Source organism: Aythya fuligula, chromosome 3 (assembly GCF_009819795.1).
Source record: "Aythya fuligula isolate bAytFul2 chromosome 3, bAytFul2.pri, whole genome shotgun sequence".
In the NCBI taxonomy this organism is placed as follows: Eukaryota; Metazoa; Chordata; class Aves; order Anseriformes; family Anatidae; genus Aythya; species Aythya fuligula.
In genome coordinates this window covers 44,059,906-44,075,332 of record NC_045561.1, presented here as the reverse complement: position 1 = coordinate 44,075,332, position 15,427 = coordinate 44,059,906, and the positions used below count along the sequence as shown (strand labels likewise).

The following is a 15,427-nucleotide window of genomic DNA, read 5'->3' as shown; positions in this document are numbered from 1 at the left end:
CTTTATTATTTTTGTGCTGGTCTGTTCAGGACACAAAAACCTTGAACACAGTGCTACAGAAAAAAAAACACAATTGTATTCTTCCTCAAGACTTGCCATCAGCAAGATCTCTGGTCAGTCTTAAGGTTATAAGAATGGCCTTGTCTTGGCTCTCTGAAGCACAGGACAATTTAAAAAGAAATTAGAAGTAAGGCTAAGAGAAGCTGTAGGGAGAGGTGATATCTCATTGCTAGGCCAAAAGAATACATTTGGAAGAAAAGAACCACAAAATTTGGATAAGCACAGATATGGGAGAGTTTGGCTCTGAGTTTAACTTAATTCTTTTAATGTGTAAGAGTACTCAAGAAAAAAAAACAAACAAACAAAAAAAAAACACCAACAACAAAATCTAATACCTGAGGGATGTTAACAAGGAGAAATGATGATGTCCTCAAATCCTGTAGGATAGAGAGAGTAAAAGGGAGATAATTACTGTTTGTGAGAGGTTACCCAGAGGTGCAGTAAGGGAAAAAACTGTAATGAGCTATAAAACCACTGACTCTGTTGAGGTCATGATTTTAGTCTCCAGCAGAGTTACAAATTTCAGTTCCCAGACTCATCTTTGGAAGCTTTTATTTTTTATTTTTTCCTTCTGGAATAGGGCTCAGGCATAGCTCAGGAAGTCCTCCATAAAATGAGGAGGGCTCTGTGCATAACTAGACAAACACAAACTTTTTGTGATTTATATAGGTCAACAGAAATAAAGTCCTGAACTTTACATATACATTTTTATAGAGTAATAGTCTAAGAAAAAGTATTTTTCCTGCACTTTCTGCTATCCAAGCATAACCATTAGCACTGAAAAATCTTGTTAAATTCAGTTTTTACTTATACCACTCTTACAGTACAGTCCAAGCTGCAAAGGAAATATCAGTAGTTGTGTTCATTCTGATTTCAGGCAGATCAAAACTTATTTATAATCTACAGAGATATTTCAGTGTTAGAGCAGACTGCTAAGCCTGATTTTCATATAAACAAAGAGGAAATGAAAGGGGAATTTTAGATTTGGTAGTTAAAAGTTGCCATACTTTTAGTTACATGAGTGACCAACTCAAGAGAGTTTCCTCCATTGCAGGAAGATTAATGTAAACTCCCTTTTAAAATGAATAATCTTACCTATTGTATGAACATTAAAAAAAAAAAAAAAAGAACAACGTGTGTTTCTTGCTGTAACTTCAGATGTTCAGTATAATATATTCTTCCAAGATTGGTAGTAATAGATTATTATCAACCAAGCAGGAAGCTCCAGCTTCAGAAGACTTACAGGTACCTGTCCACCGATTAACTCCAAAAATCTATTATTCGTATTAATGTAAGATAGATTTATACAGACATGTATATATAAATATGAGTTATATAATAATATAATGAAGATTCTTTGATTGCCTTTATGCTGTAGTTGAAATGAGGTGCTTGTGTATTCTCTCCATTTGTGGTATGCATTTGTTGGTCTAAGGTTTACTCTGAGTAAAACTATCCTTAAAGCAAACACTCGATTCTATGCTACATCTCTGAACCTGTAGGGCAATTTCATGTGGTTTCAACTTCAACACTTTGACAACAAATATTATTTATGTAAGCTGTGAAATCCACACAGGACAAGCAGCTGCACAAGAAAAATTTGTAACACTTAAACCATAGTAAGAAACATAAGGCTCCCATAACAAACTATGCTTTCACTTTCTCTATTTAGTCCACTAAGAGTGAATTATTCTTTATAATCAAGCTAAAGCTCCCCTAGTCTTGCCATTTCATCTGCAAGTTTGTTGAAAATTAAAGCTCAGCATGAAGCCTCCAGAGAATTATTCTGAGTTAATAACACCTGCAAAGAACAGAGATTTCACTGTGAGGTAAATTGCTGTGTGATTGCCCACACATCAGCAAAAATTATAATTGGGAGAAACTGAATATTTTCTCTGTATTTAACTGGTGAGGATTTTGTGGGGTGTCATTTTACATTAAATAGTAGAGTTATAATTTGGAATGTTTCACAGCAACAGATAATGTTTGTTTTAACAGCAAGATTTCTTTTCTATGAGATTTCTGTTACTGTCAGCTGCTATTTCAACTTTATGCAAAGCACATTTAGAAACCTTTCTTAATCTTAGGGAAAATTATCAGAGATCGGCTTTAAACTGTGTGTTTTTTTCCCCCTGTGATTTCTTGTAAATTGAAAAGTTAATTCTTTCTCCTACCTAACTGTACCTCATAAATATTAAGCTAAATAATGATTTTGATCTCTACATCTGTAGCATATGTACACACAGCAGCTCCCTGGACAGCAATGGAAACTACCCAAAGCAAACTTTTTTGTTTCTTACAGATGATTCAGGAATACACTAATAACTGACATGAAAATGTCAGATGGCGCTCCTAAATCAAATTGGATATTAACATTATCATATAGCCCCAAAAGGAAAGAGAAACAAAGAAAAAGTCAAATTATCTTGTCTCCATATTGTCCCGCATTCTTATACACTGAGGTATTACTGTCTGCAGTTTCCAAGAGCCCTCTATCAATTCACAACGCATGTTTGGAGTAGGATTCAGGCTTCTGTTTTATGACAGTGACAACCCCAGCAAGAAATGGATGAAGCTTGTATCACTCACGACAGTTCTACATGGGCAGCCAATTTTTGCCTGCGCTTTGAAGAGAACCAGCTCTGGTCCTCCGGCAGAGAATCTGTGCTGGCAAGATGTTGGGCTGAACTCAATAGATTACTTAGAGACTTGGTTGCTTTATTCAGGCACATTGCCATGCAGCATGGCTGGACATGCCTTCTGGATTGGAGCAGTTTGGGCTCTGTCTGTTCATCTTTGGGTGGAAGGGTTTTTGTGTCTTTCAAAGTTACAGGGTTTCATTTAAATCACAGTGCGCAACATAGTTTGAGCCTTACTTACTAGAAAATTCTTTGTTCTAAAAGAATATACTTCTGAATTATGTACTGAATACTGCCAGGAGTTTGTAGGTACACTCCTCTGTCCCTCCCTATTACTCTCCTGCCACCTTTGTCACTTATGTAGCTGACAGAGATAGCTCAAGAGCTTGTCTCACTGAACTCAAATTTAGGACTGTAATCATAGCAATGTCTTTGTGTGTGTGTTTTTGTTTTGGTTGGTTATTTTTGTCCTTTTTTACTCCAGTTGTAGCAGAAAAAAACAAAACAAACAAACAAACAAACAAAAAAAAACAAACAAGAAAACAATATAAAACAAACAAAAACCACCAAAACCCTGGTTAAAGACTAAAGGAAGAGGAACATTTCTAGGAGAATGACATCTGGTTTCAGATGTGTACTTTTAGCGCAGTAGAACTTGCTTCACTGAATTCCTGTCATATGCCTTTCATAGTTACTCAATAAAATATCCCTGGTGCAGAAGGCTAACTCATAAGAGACAGGGAACTCATAAATTCATGAATGTGTTGGACAATAACATGTAGTGGGTGCTGCTGCTGGTATTCAAAATAGCTGAGTTATTCTTACTGTAACACAGCTTAGTGCTAATATAACACAGGTTCATTTCCTTGTATCAACACTGGATGTATTAAAAAATAATTTGCTGGGCAAGATGAGGCTTTTCGGGCACAGATAATTCTACTACCTGCTCCAGAGGCCACTGAGAAGTTTAACAAAATAACAAATACCTTCTGATTAACTTATCTTCCTTTCCCACAACCCTTCAGAGCATTTTCCTTTTTCGCTTCCAACAAGAATAAGTGGGCTTCCAGCACAGAATCACCTGTGAATGGTGGCCTCCAGCTTCAAGCTTGTGATGTCTGTGTCACTGCTCATGGATCATGCTAGAATTTATCTCAGCTGTTACAGGGCTAGGTGAAGACCTGGTGTATGGCTCAGGGCTATAGGGAAGAAGAGAGGAAGCAGGTGTGCTGTATAAGCATATCTCCATGTGTCAACAACCATTCTCTTGTCAGATGGATTTATCTGCTCCAGCTGCACTGCTCTAAGAGTGGATCTTTCAGTATATATTTATCTAATGTATTATGTGTATGAAATATGCTGTCAGTTTCTTTCAGATGAGAGTTTTGTAGCATAAGGAATGTAATTATGTGAATGGTCTAGCATCACCATAGGTTCCCACAGTATGATCCAAAGAACCATCTAACAGCATCCTATTTTGTGAAGTACTGTATAGTGGTAATTAATCCCTAGAGAAAAGCGAAAGAAGAAATGAGTTGATTGCCATTTTAAATATCAGAAAAATGATACACTAAGAGAATGTATGTTGAGAAAACCACTGGTAGTTCAGAGAAGGAAAGGTGGAAAAAGAAAAGGTGTTGTGCTGTGGGTTTCTAGTCTATGTTTCAAATGTTCTGTGTGATGGACAAACTTCTGCTGTTTCAAAGCTGCTCTTTTCAAAATGGGAAAACGTGGATAAAGCATCTTAAAGAGGTAAGAATAATGCCCCATCTGAAAAAAAGGACTCCAAGGTATACAAACCACTTTACTAGATGTAAGGGGATGTAAAGGGATGTTTTTCTATTCCTGCTCTATGATACAGATATATGCCTGAATTTAGGTGCTTTTCTTTGGATTAGGTTCTAAATTTGTGCACCATTTATGGGAGTTCTGTGTACATGAGTCACATGTATCTCTAACTTTGAAAGATTCTTGGAAGTTAAATGTCATAAAAATAGGAGACTAAAAAAAAAAAACAAAAAAAAAAACAACAGCAACAACAACAACAAAAAATCACTGTTGTTTTTTCTAGGTTGTCCTGGGGCCAAGAAGAATGAGTTCCTGACGAGTGTTTTGGATGCACTGTCCACAGATATGGTGCATGCAGTCTCTGATCCATCATTGTCTTCTAGCCGGTGGGTTTCAGATCCTTTTTTTTTTTTTTTTTTTTTTTGTCTTTAAAAGGACTCTGGCAGTGGTGAATGAATTGTTAAAAACTTTGAGAAGTAATTCTTCTCCTGCCTTCACAAAGGGTAAATTTCCAAGAATCTATCTGTCTAGGATAGTTTACTTCAAATTTACCACTGTGGAATATGTCCACTAAACAGAGATACACCTGATGGCTGAGTTCTCATCATCATCAGAACTTAAATTTATCTGTAGCTTCTGGTGCAACTGTGCCTTGGTCTTTCTTTTTCTTGTCAGCCTTTGCTTGATGAATATGTGTTGCCTTCCTGATTTATGTTTTGCCTACTTGCTACTAAAACAAATAAATGCTTTCAACACCCATAATTAAAAATACATAATTAAAAACACATAAGTGTTGGCAAACTTTGGGCATCTGCAGGTCAGGAGCTTACTACCTGAAAGGAGGGGGCATTTATTATTATAGTTCACCCTGTAATTCAGTACATTTTGGTGTTTTATCTGAAAGCATCCATCATGGGTTGTAATTGAGTCTAGGTATTTGGTGATGTTGACTGTTGACATACTTCAGTTATGTATATTATGTGTTTTCATGTTCCCGCCATGTCTGTCTTTCATTTATTTCTCTCTTCAGTTTTCTTTGTTTAAGGAAATGAAAGGAGAAGGCGCAATGTTCTGAGAACTGTGCTGACCTCAATACAGCTTAAGAGAATTAACTAAAAGGAGATTATAGCCCTTTGGGTAAAATTTAGCATGCAGTTGGCCAAACTGAAAAGAGAAATATTCACTGCAAGAAACTAGTAGCCAAAAGCAGAGAGGCTCATGTAGCAAAACATCTAACAATGCTTTAACTATTCAGAAGCAAAGGAATAAACCAAGGTTTCTGTATTAGAATAAAGGCTTAACACCTATTTTCTGTTTCAGGGTTTCAGAACCTGATCCAAATCACACTCTGGAAGAGAGAGTAGTCCACTGGTATTTCAAACAACTAGATAAAAATTCTAGTGGTGACATTGGAAAGAAAGAAATTAAGCCTTTCAAAAGGTTCCTAAGAAAGAAATCAAAACCTAAAAAATGTGTGAAGAAGTTTGTGGAATACTGTGATGTGAACAATGACAAGTCCTTGTCAGTTCAAGAATTAATGGGTTGCCTGGGAGTAACAAAAGAAGAAGGTAAAGCAGAAACAAAGAAACGCCATAGTAAGAACCTTTTATATCTTTTTGTCTAGATTTTTCAACCCATAGCTTTTGTTTAGGGCAGATGACAGGAAAGCAGCTTCTGGGTATGCAAATTATCTCTTTGTTCTGAGAGAAACAAAAGCTTTCCAGCCCAGTAGATGCTTGTTTGTTGGAAATATGCTTCTGCATTTAGAGCAGGAAACATGAGGATACAATGCCATTGACATGACATCATATCATCATTGAAAAGCCTGTTCAATGTCATTATTGTAATGTGTTCTGAATGAGTGCAAGTATCACACTTGTGCTTCCCTGGATTCGTGCTGGGAGGAAAAAACATTGTTGAGCTTTCTAATGACTTATTTCTCAAATGTGGTTTAGAGATGATGTGAGGAATGTGGTCATCTACCAAACAGGTGGGACAATTGTCAGTTACTTGCTACAAAACTTAACAGCCAGTTACTTGCTGCAAAACTGATAGAAAGAGGAACAATTAATTACAGTGTATAATGGTCCTTGCAGAATTCAGTCACACAATTCCTGAAAACAAAGAAGAATCTAAAATACTTTGTAAACAATAGAAGAACATATACAGTAACTCCATACTGTAAGAAGCTGTAGAAAATTAATGTGGGCAAATTGTTCTGTTTGCTTTGGACACTAAAATGAAGCCAGGAGAGTAAAATAAAAGAGCCATAGGAAATGAAGAGCATGACAAGTGGGAAATGGTTATATTCAAGTCTAGAAAGGTTGTGTTGCAGAAAGGAGGAACAGCTCTATGTTGCACTAATAAATTGTTCATGTCTCATGGAAATGGATCTCTCAAAACAAACAAGAAATCAAGATTTTTTTTTTTCTGATATTTTGTGGACTTAATAATAATACCTTGCAATTTTCACTTATGCAAAGGTAAAATACTGTATATGAAGGTGGCTGAATATTGTTGTCTTTGTTCTATAAAGGTGGAAAAAATAAATGTAACACTTTCTTTTTCATTTAGACTATTTGGTAATCCAGTGTCTTAAAATGGAGGCCACTATAGTCACTTCATATTTTAACATCCACCTCAAAACAATTCTATCCTGCCATAGCCAGCACTCTTTGCTTTTATACTAGGTGAAATTGGGTCTGACATCATTGTAAGTTTTAAAATACATTAAATTATATGAAGATCACACACATTTTGCTGAAGCAATAATAATTCTCATGCAAGATTTTTAACAGTGTTTCTCTCCCAAAAACCTCATAAATATAAGAATATTTGTTTTAAGAAGGAAAAAATACTTTTGCACTAAGAGTATCCAGTTGGAAAACATTTCTAAACTAGATCATTTGTTTGACTTCCTAACAATGCATGTTTTTAAGACAAGACCATAAAACAGCTTTTATTAGAATATCTTTTTTTTTTTTTTTTTTTTTTTATTCCCTCTCCTGCTTTGGTAGTTAAAATTTCCTTACTGATAATCCTTTCACTTGGGGATTCCATTCCAAACAAAAGGATTTAATCACCACTTTCCTAGGGCTAGAGTTATATTTCTAGGAATAGGTGAGACCCTGTCACCTGAGGTGTGAAAGCTGAGATAAGGAGGTAACTGTGTCATTCTGTGTTAGACCCAAGTGTCTTGTGAGAACCATTTGAAGCAATGTAAAAGACAGAGAGATGCAAAACATATATTCTCAGGGGAGTGGTAATTTCTAAAGCATTTTTTAAGGTCCTCTTTAGTTTGTCTTCGTCTGAATGCAGGCTAGCAAACTGACACAGAAAACCAAGATGCTAAGTTCTGCCCTAGCCTCCCAAGTTTGCTTGTGAAGTTGAATGAATCAGCAGACTGTTATAACTGGTTTACTTTTATCAATTTTTATTTTTATTATTTCTCTCTTCTTTTAGAGGGTATCTTGGATTTTGACACTAAGCAGAAACTTAAAAACCAGCAGCAATAATCTTGCTGTTTTACAGATTAAATGTGAACAACGTATTTGGCTGCTAGACCTGTTTCTGTGCAATATCTTTAAGTAAAGTGAATACTTCCAGACAGTCTTTGCTTTTACATGCTTCTTTCCCACAGGTATAATAGGCTATATTTACCCCTAAAGATTTAATAAGTTTGAAATACTCAATACTGAGTAGGTGCAGTCTGTCCAAAGCAAATGCCGTGTATTAGCTGGCTAGAAATGCTGTCATTCAGCATTCATATGAAAGAAGCAATGCTGGGACTGAGAAAAGGGGAAAAAAAAATAATAAATGTTTCAATTAAAGATTTTTTTTTTTAAACTGCAGTTACCCTGCTCTAAAAATTGCTTTTTTTTTTTTTTTTTTTTTTTTTTTTTTTTCAGTTCTTAGGATGCTACATATAACTTGCAAGTCATATTTATGATGTTTTCTTTCTTTTAGCAGCTCCTAAAACCAACACTGAGAGCACTTCACCTAGCAGGCAGGTGAGTATTGAGGAGAGCAAAATCTCTATTTCTGTTATCATTGTAGCTTCAGAATGCATTAGTCTGCCATTCTACAAGAAAACACAGATCTGTGTCCTAATTAACAAATCTTGGTTTTGTATTTATCTAAGAAAAGTCATTCAGTCAACTACAGGTACAGAGTAAATGTACCAAAATGCAAAGTAGAATAGGACTGCCTGTGGATGTTCCTAGTAAAGTGTACAATGACATCCAGGCTAGTGATAATTTGATGACTGTAACTGAGCCTTCACATAAGTCTTCTGCATTCCTGAATGACAGCATTCCCACACACTTTTAAAAAAGTGTCCTGCATTATCTTCATTTACCTTTTGCTTTAACTGAATTCTGTTAACTTTCCTGTGTCATACTATAGATGCAAACTTACAGTGATTGAAATTACTCTTTGTGCAACACGCCATGTATTTCCCATACCCTATGAAAATCTATATATTCTGTGAACACCACTGAATTGCTCTGTGGTGGTTTTAGATACCTTTAAAGATCTTAGTAGAAAGAAAATAGCTGTCATTTTGAAATACCTTTGCTGACTCTGTAAAATGATGCTAGAGAACATAGGATTTGCATCAGTCTGATAATGTATGCTAAAACTAAAATTGGTTTGGTCTGTGGAATGATTGCAACAAATAAAATGTCAAGTGCCCTGACAACATAATCCATGATCTGTTTTTGCATCAATTTTCTATAAAGACTCTACCTTGCCCTTCTGAATAACACCAGTGTATTTCACTCATAGAGTTTTGGTTACACATGGCATTCAGAGCTAAAAAGACACAAAAGTAGAATTTTTAAATCAAGGTAAGTTAGACATTGACAAAGAGAGGCTCAAATGGAAGATAAGGAAGAAAGTTAAAAAACAAAACTGACAAAAAACATCTTCATATGTTTTCTTTATATCTATTTTTGTTACAATTAATCCCTCTTCTGGACAACATGGGCACAACTTTGTGACACTTTTACATGCGTCTGAAGAAAGACTTGTGAATCTGCCAATTATTTTAATAATTTAGTAAGATAATCAACTTCTTACTGTTCTTGCCTCACTTTTGTATTCTTTAGAGAAATTAAATGGTTAATGCCCACAAAAACATCAGTGAATCACAGAATCATAGAATATCCCAAGTTGGAAGGTACCCATAAGGATCATCCAGTCCAATTCCTGGCACCACACAGGTCTACCCAAAAATTCAGACCATATGACTGTGCACAGTCCAAATGCTTCTTACAGTGTATTATAACATCAGCTCAGGTGATCCTGTATCTGGGAAAATAGGAATTTGGTTAAAAATACCTCATTAGTTGTGGTCAATGTCTTCCCATCTATCAGAAAGCTATATTAATTTATTAAAAATTGAACCCAGGGTGAACCTCCCCACAAGCCAAAAAAGCCTTCCTGTCATTGTTGCTATCCAATTTGTTACTTGCTTTGTCTCTGATTTGTTTGATGTTAGGTTTGCACTTCCTAAGGCAAGCTCAACATTGGTTGTGGGTTTTACCAAAGACCTCCTACATACCTTTGAAGGAATATAAAATGTTCTCGCAGCTTGAGGGATGTGATAAGTTTCTGTTTGTTTAAACAAATGTTTGTGGTCTTAACTTTTCAAGTTCCCTCCACAAATCACTTACACTTTAAACAAAGCAGCCTGAAAACAATTATCCTGTCGGAACTGAAGAACATTCAAAGGGGTTATTTTAATTATATAATGGCAATTACTGGCACACGTGCATTACACTTGAAGCATGACAAGCCCTCTCCCCTTTCTTGTAATCTGATCCTGACTTGCAGAATCTGTAATAAAAGTGTCCTAGAGCTTCTATTTATTTTTTATTTTTTAATTTTGTCCAATAATTTTGCTGAATCAGCACTAATTATTTTAAAAGCTGTTGCTGACAAATGATAGCCTTGAATTAAGGCTGGCTCAGCAAACCATCTGTTGCCAGTTTCATACTTGAACAATACAAGGCTGCAAATACAGAAGGTGGCTTTCATCACAAAAGTTTTCACTTGAAAGGAAGTTATTAGAAAGAAACTGGACTGGGAAGCTGGTTAAAAGAAACCACTCATCTGAGAAGGAGTGATCAGATTGGTATTATTCAGGAGACGGGCATTCAAAAGCTCATTTTCGACTAGTGCATTATAGTAGTTGTTATATATGTTTATATGTGCTTATGCATGTATTGCTGAATACTTTTTTAACATATGGGCACATTGAAGCTTACAGAATGAAGGCAGATATAGATGTACTAATGTACTAGAAGCAGTTATTGTTCTAAATGAGGTCAAGTACATGATGGATCTGACCCAACTGAGGCAGCAGCCAGGTGTATTTCCCTTTCTCAGCTCCACCCTGTCCAACAAACACACACATGTACTCACATACTGTCAATGAGACCCAAAGGATCTTTTGCAGCCTAGCCTAAAGTTTACAAGGAAACTAGAGAATGTTCATAAGACTTTGGCCAGCAGCCCGTTCCGTATGCATCGCATGCCATAGAAGGTTATACTGCACCAGGGACTTGCCTAGGCAATTGCTAGAACTGTGCATTTGATATGTATACATTTAAAGCAGCCATAGGTAAGAAATGGTAAAGATGTTGCTCATACCCTTCATATATGCCATGAAAGCCTACAAGGCAGCATCATTGTATTTCCTATATATATGTGTGTGTGTGTGTGTGCAGAGCTCTTGTCCTGACAGTAGCATGTAGATACTGCTGAAATACAAAGAGAGAAATGTTTATGCTTGATTATTTGAGGACATCATTAATAATGAAAAATTTTTCAACTGTCTTTCAGCAAGTTTCTAAGAAGCAAGGGTGAACAGCTTACTGATCCAAGGCAGATCTCTGACATGTGGGAGATTTCCTCACCAAAAGGCAATAAGAACAACTGTAGTATTTGCACTTTGTACTTAAAATGTAAATTCACTTTGTAGAAATGAAATATTTAAACAGACTTTTTTTTTTTTTTTTTTTTTTTTAATCTGTGAAAATGTAATGGCTAGTTTTGAAAAATTATCACATACAATGTATGTGGATTCTTCTGTTGTCTGAAATATGTAAAACATGTTGGAGATGTAAAAGTTTGCATTTAAACTTTTTTTTTTTTCTTTTTTTTCTTCTTCTTCTTCTTTTTAGTAGTTCTTTGGCAAATACTAGCAAAGAAACCTGATTCTATGTATTTTGGTTTCAACAGTATACTTTGTTTTTCTTAACCAGTACTGTCATTTAAGTAGAGTTACGCTGAAAAGTCTACTGTATTCTCAATTTTGTCCAAGCAATGTTGGATGCTTCAGATTTCCATAAACTGAGGGAAGTGTGTAAAATGCTGTTGACTTGTTCTTGCAGTTTTTAACTAAACAGAGTTTTTCACCCATGGCAATATTTTGTTTCATGTAGTGTTTATTATTACCAAAGATCATGCAATGAGAATGCAACCACTAACCGATTCAAAGCAGTTATTCTACAGTTAAGATTTTTGTACAAAAATGTATCAAAATGTATCCTTTTATTCATTTTTTTTTTTGAGGTGCCTGCTAATATAAGTTGTAGTAGTTTTTTCTTTTTCTTTCCCCCCCCCCCCCCCTTTATTTTTTTTTAACACAGCAAACCAAGAACAAGTAAGGTGGATAGTAATGTGACTAAAGTCTGATTCAGCATGATTCTGTGAAAAGCATAGAAGATTTGATATGGATCAGAATTGTAAATCTAACTCTAAAGAGACCAAGAAAGCTAAACGGTTTTGTCAACCTTTTCTTCTTCTACACCTGGCTCTCCCCATCAACTCTTTGCTTTGCCTTGGGGCCCACTAGAGGTAAAGCTGAACAAATTATGAAGAGTTGCCTTAAGGAGGGGCTACTCACATCACCCCTGCCTGAGGGTTCCTTCTTGCTGTCTGAAAGAAGCTGTCACAAGTTTTCATACCTTCTCTATCATTTCCCCCCCAGCTCCCAACATTTTTGTATGTGTGCCTGAGGTGAATAAGAACTTGTGTGTGTGAGCAGGAGACCCAAGTAAATAAAGGTTCAGCTCTTAAACAGCTGTGAATTACAAGGAGCTGGGTTGATCAGTGCAGTGGTAGATGGACTGCTGGCATCTAGGAAATGACATGAAAAATGGAAAAAAGGAACGTTGCAACAAGCAGTGATTTCATTTTGGTTCGTTTAAATAATGTGTGGGATCTGACAAGTGACTAACTAATCATAGTAGCACCCTGGCTCAAGCTTTTACCTGGAAAAGCTATGTTGCAAATAAAAATGTTTCATTTTAATTCAACATATGGATATATGCTGAGGTGATAGGAAATACTGTATGCATTGGAATTGTACCCCAGAAAATATGTACTCTAAGCTTTGGTAACAGGAGGAACTAAGTTAGAACCGTGTGTTATCTTGTATTTTTGTTTTAAAAAGTATTTGTTATTCTTTTATGATGTTAAGCTTTGAATTTAATCTTCTTTATAGATTAAAGCTCAGTATGTTATCAAACTATGCTAGTGGTTTTCTTCTGTGACACGGAGAATTTTGGAAACAGGTACATACAATTATGACTTCACCATTGCAATAAGTTTACAAGAAACCTCATGACCTCATATTGCACTTATCTTTTGTTCGTTCCCTGACCCCTTACTGTCTTCTTTCCTTAGGTTCATACCTTATTTTCTCCTGAAACTCACACCTTATTTACACCACTACTTTCTCAAAATAGTGATTTTGAGGCCAGATTCTTTGTTGCTGCCATCTCTATATAGTTTCAGCTTGTTCTTTTGCCTCTTAGTGAAGTTCGATGTGGGACTTTTCCCCTCGGTGTAACTGTAAACTGCCGGGCAACCTTCAACCAGACTGGAAATGATGAGCAGAAAAAGGCAGAACATGAGGAATACTCAACAGGCAAAACATGAGGAATATTCAATACCTGAATAGTTAATAGCAGCATTTTGTAATTTTAGATTTTGTAAGAATCATCTAATTCTATCACTGTGGCCTTTGGACACAATACAGATGTGTGCAATTAAATATTTTGCTGTCTGTGAATGGAAGATGAATGCTATGTCCATGAATTTGAAGTGGCAGCCTATTTAAACTGGAAAGGTCTGTGGGGAGGCAAATTTTAACTAGCCTTCCTTATTCAAAGAATAGCCTTAAGAGCTTATTAAATCACAATAAATGCTACATGAATTCTCTTGGATATCCAAGGACTTCTGTAACATTGAGTCATTTGATGACTCAACAGTGATGGAAGCTCAAAGTATGTCATCTTTGTGCATGTTTTGGTATTGTCACATAGTTTATGGTCCATATATTTTAGCGATTAGACCATTTTGCTACAATCAATACCTAGTTCTCATAGTTCTATTTAGAGTTCTGATCCTTAAATGGAACACATTTGAGAGCTTGGTAAATTTGCTTTTAGTTCCTATATCTCCTTTATACACACCTGTGTGTATAGTGAAACTCAGAGAAATCTTGGCTCTTCTAGTTGTAGCGAAGCATGGCCTTGATATCAAAAAGTAATCTATGTGGATAGGCCCTCAGGCTCACACCAGAGTACCAGTGTTTATTTAGTTCCACAATAATTAATTAGTTCTAGCTTTTTCCCCATTCAAAGAATTGCTACAATTCAGATGCAATTTTAATTCAGTTCTTATTGAAAACACAATGTATGTTCTGGTTCTCATGGACTATTATTTGTTCTAGTTCCAGCTGTTGCTGAACAGATTTATTTAGAGCTTTTATAAAGTTGTAAGTAGAAGACTATTAACTTCGTAAAATGTCTATGTGTTCAATGATTTGTCCAGTCTGTTGCAATGTCCATTAGTCAACAGGCCACACAGTAAGAAATGTTCCATGTTTTGTCAACACTTTGGATAACTTTCTCATCCTGGTCCCACCCCTAGAAGTAGGCCAACTTCATAGTTCCAGTTTTACCAAAATCACTTAATTCTCATTCTTCCAGTATAGCTTTCAGACCCTCATTTTGTAGAACTGGACAACATATGAGTACTTGGAATTACAGTATTTCTTGCTAATATAATTTCAGATAACAAAGGTAGAAGAGAGCAAAAAGCCATCAGTTCATATGAGCATAAGGGAGAAGACTTAAACTACATTTTCTCTGCATATACATCAAGTGTTACACTTCACACTTTTCTCACTGGGACCAGGTTTTTGACCTTCATAAGTGCCATAAGCCACTGCAGAAGCAGACATTCCTAGAAAACTGTAAGGAGGAAGAAAAATATAAACTTCTTCATTAAAGATATTTAAGTATGTGCAGGCTTTGATAGTTTTAGGTAATGTTTCCTTTAATAGTAGTAATAAAAGGTGGATTAAAAGGGGTTAAGAAATCTTCCCTGGCAAGGATAATTTAGCTATCCCTTTTAAATATTTACGTTAGTGTATTGTATAACTAGGATTTACGTTAGAAACTGGTGTGAAAGAGTCTTTAATGTCGAAAGTGAAAGGTTTATTACTTTTGTTTTCTTTGGGATGGCAAATTGATGTCATTTTGGAGTAATTACTTTGACGTTAAATAGCAACTAGCTAAATTTATTGATGCCTGAAACATTAGAATGATTATAGTAAATTACTGATACAAACTGTACTCTTTGTCCCATTTAATTATTCCAGTTCAAGTTTTATAAGTGAAAATATGCCCTTTGTTTAAAAAGCATAAATATTGCATGTTATTTTTTTCTTTAAACAAAAGCGTATGTGGAAAGCATTCAGAACAACACATTTCTCTAGAATGTCAAATGTGGGGGGTAACAGGGAGAGAAGCCTGTTTTTCATCTGGTTTAGCATCAGAAATATTTGCAATCATTTGCCTTTTCTACATTCACCTTCCCTGTTTTGTCATTTGCTTTATCCCCTGACTCACCTTCCCTGTTTT

General features: G+C 35.6%; 1 protein-coding gene across 5 annotated transcripts in view; it reads left to right on the top strand.

Moving 5' to 3' along the window:
• Positions 1 to 11,487, top strand: part of SMOC2 (SPARC related modular calcium binding 2) — a 145,344-nt gene extending 133,857 nt beyond the window's left edge. For 2 of the 5 annotated variants that reach the window (XM_032183503.1, XM_032183501.1), the window contains exons 10-13: positions 4,771 to 4,873; positions 5,808 to 6,082; positions 8,457 to 8,497; positions 11,334 to 11,487. In XM_032183503.1, the coding sequence (XP_032039394.1) occupies positions 4,771 to 4,873; positions 5,808 to 6,082; positions 8,457 to 8,497; positions 11,334 to 11,357 (443 nt within the window). In that variant the 3' untranslated portion in view covers positions 11,358 to 11,487. Of the gene's footprint in view, positions 1 to 4,770; positions 4,874 to 5,807; positions 6,083 to 8,453; positions 8,498 to 11,333 lie in introns of all 5 variants that reach the window. The other 3 variants (XM_032183502.1, XM_032183500.1, XM_032183504.1) reach the window with 2 other exon arrangements.
• Positions 11,488 to 15,427: the final 3,940 nt, after the last annotated feature.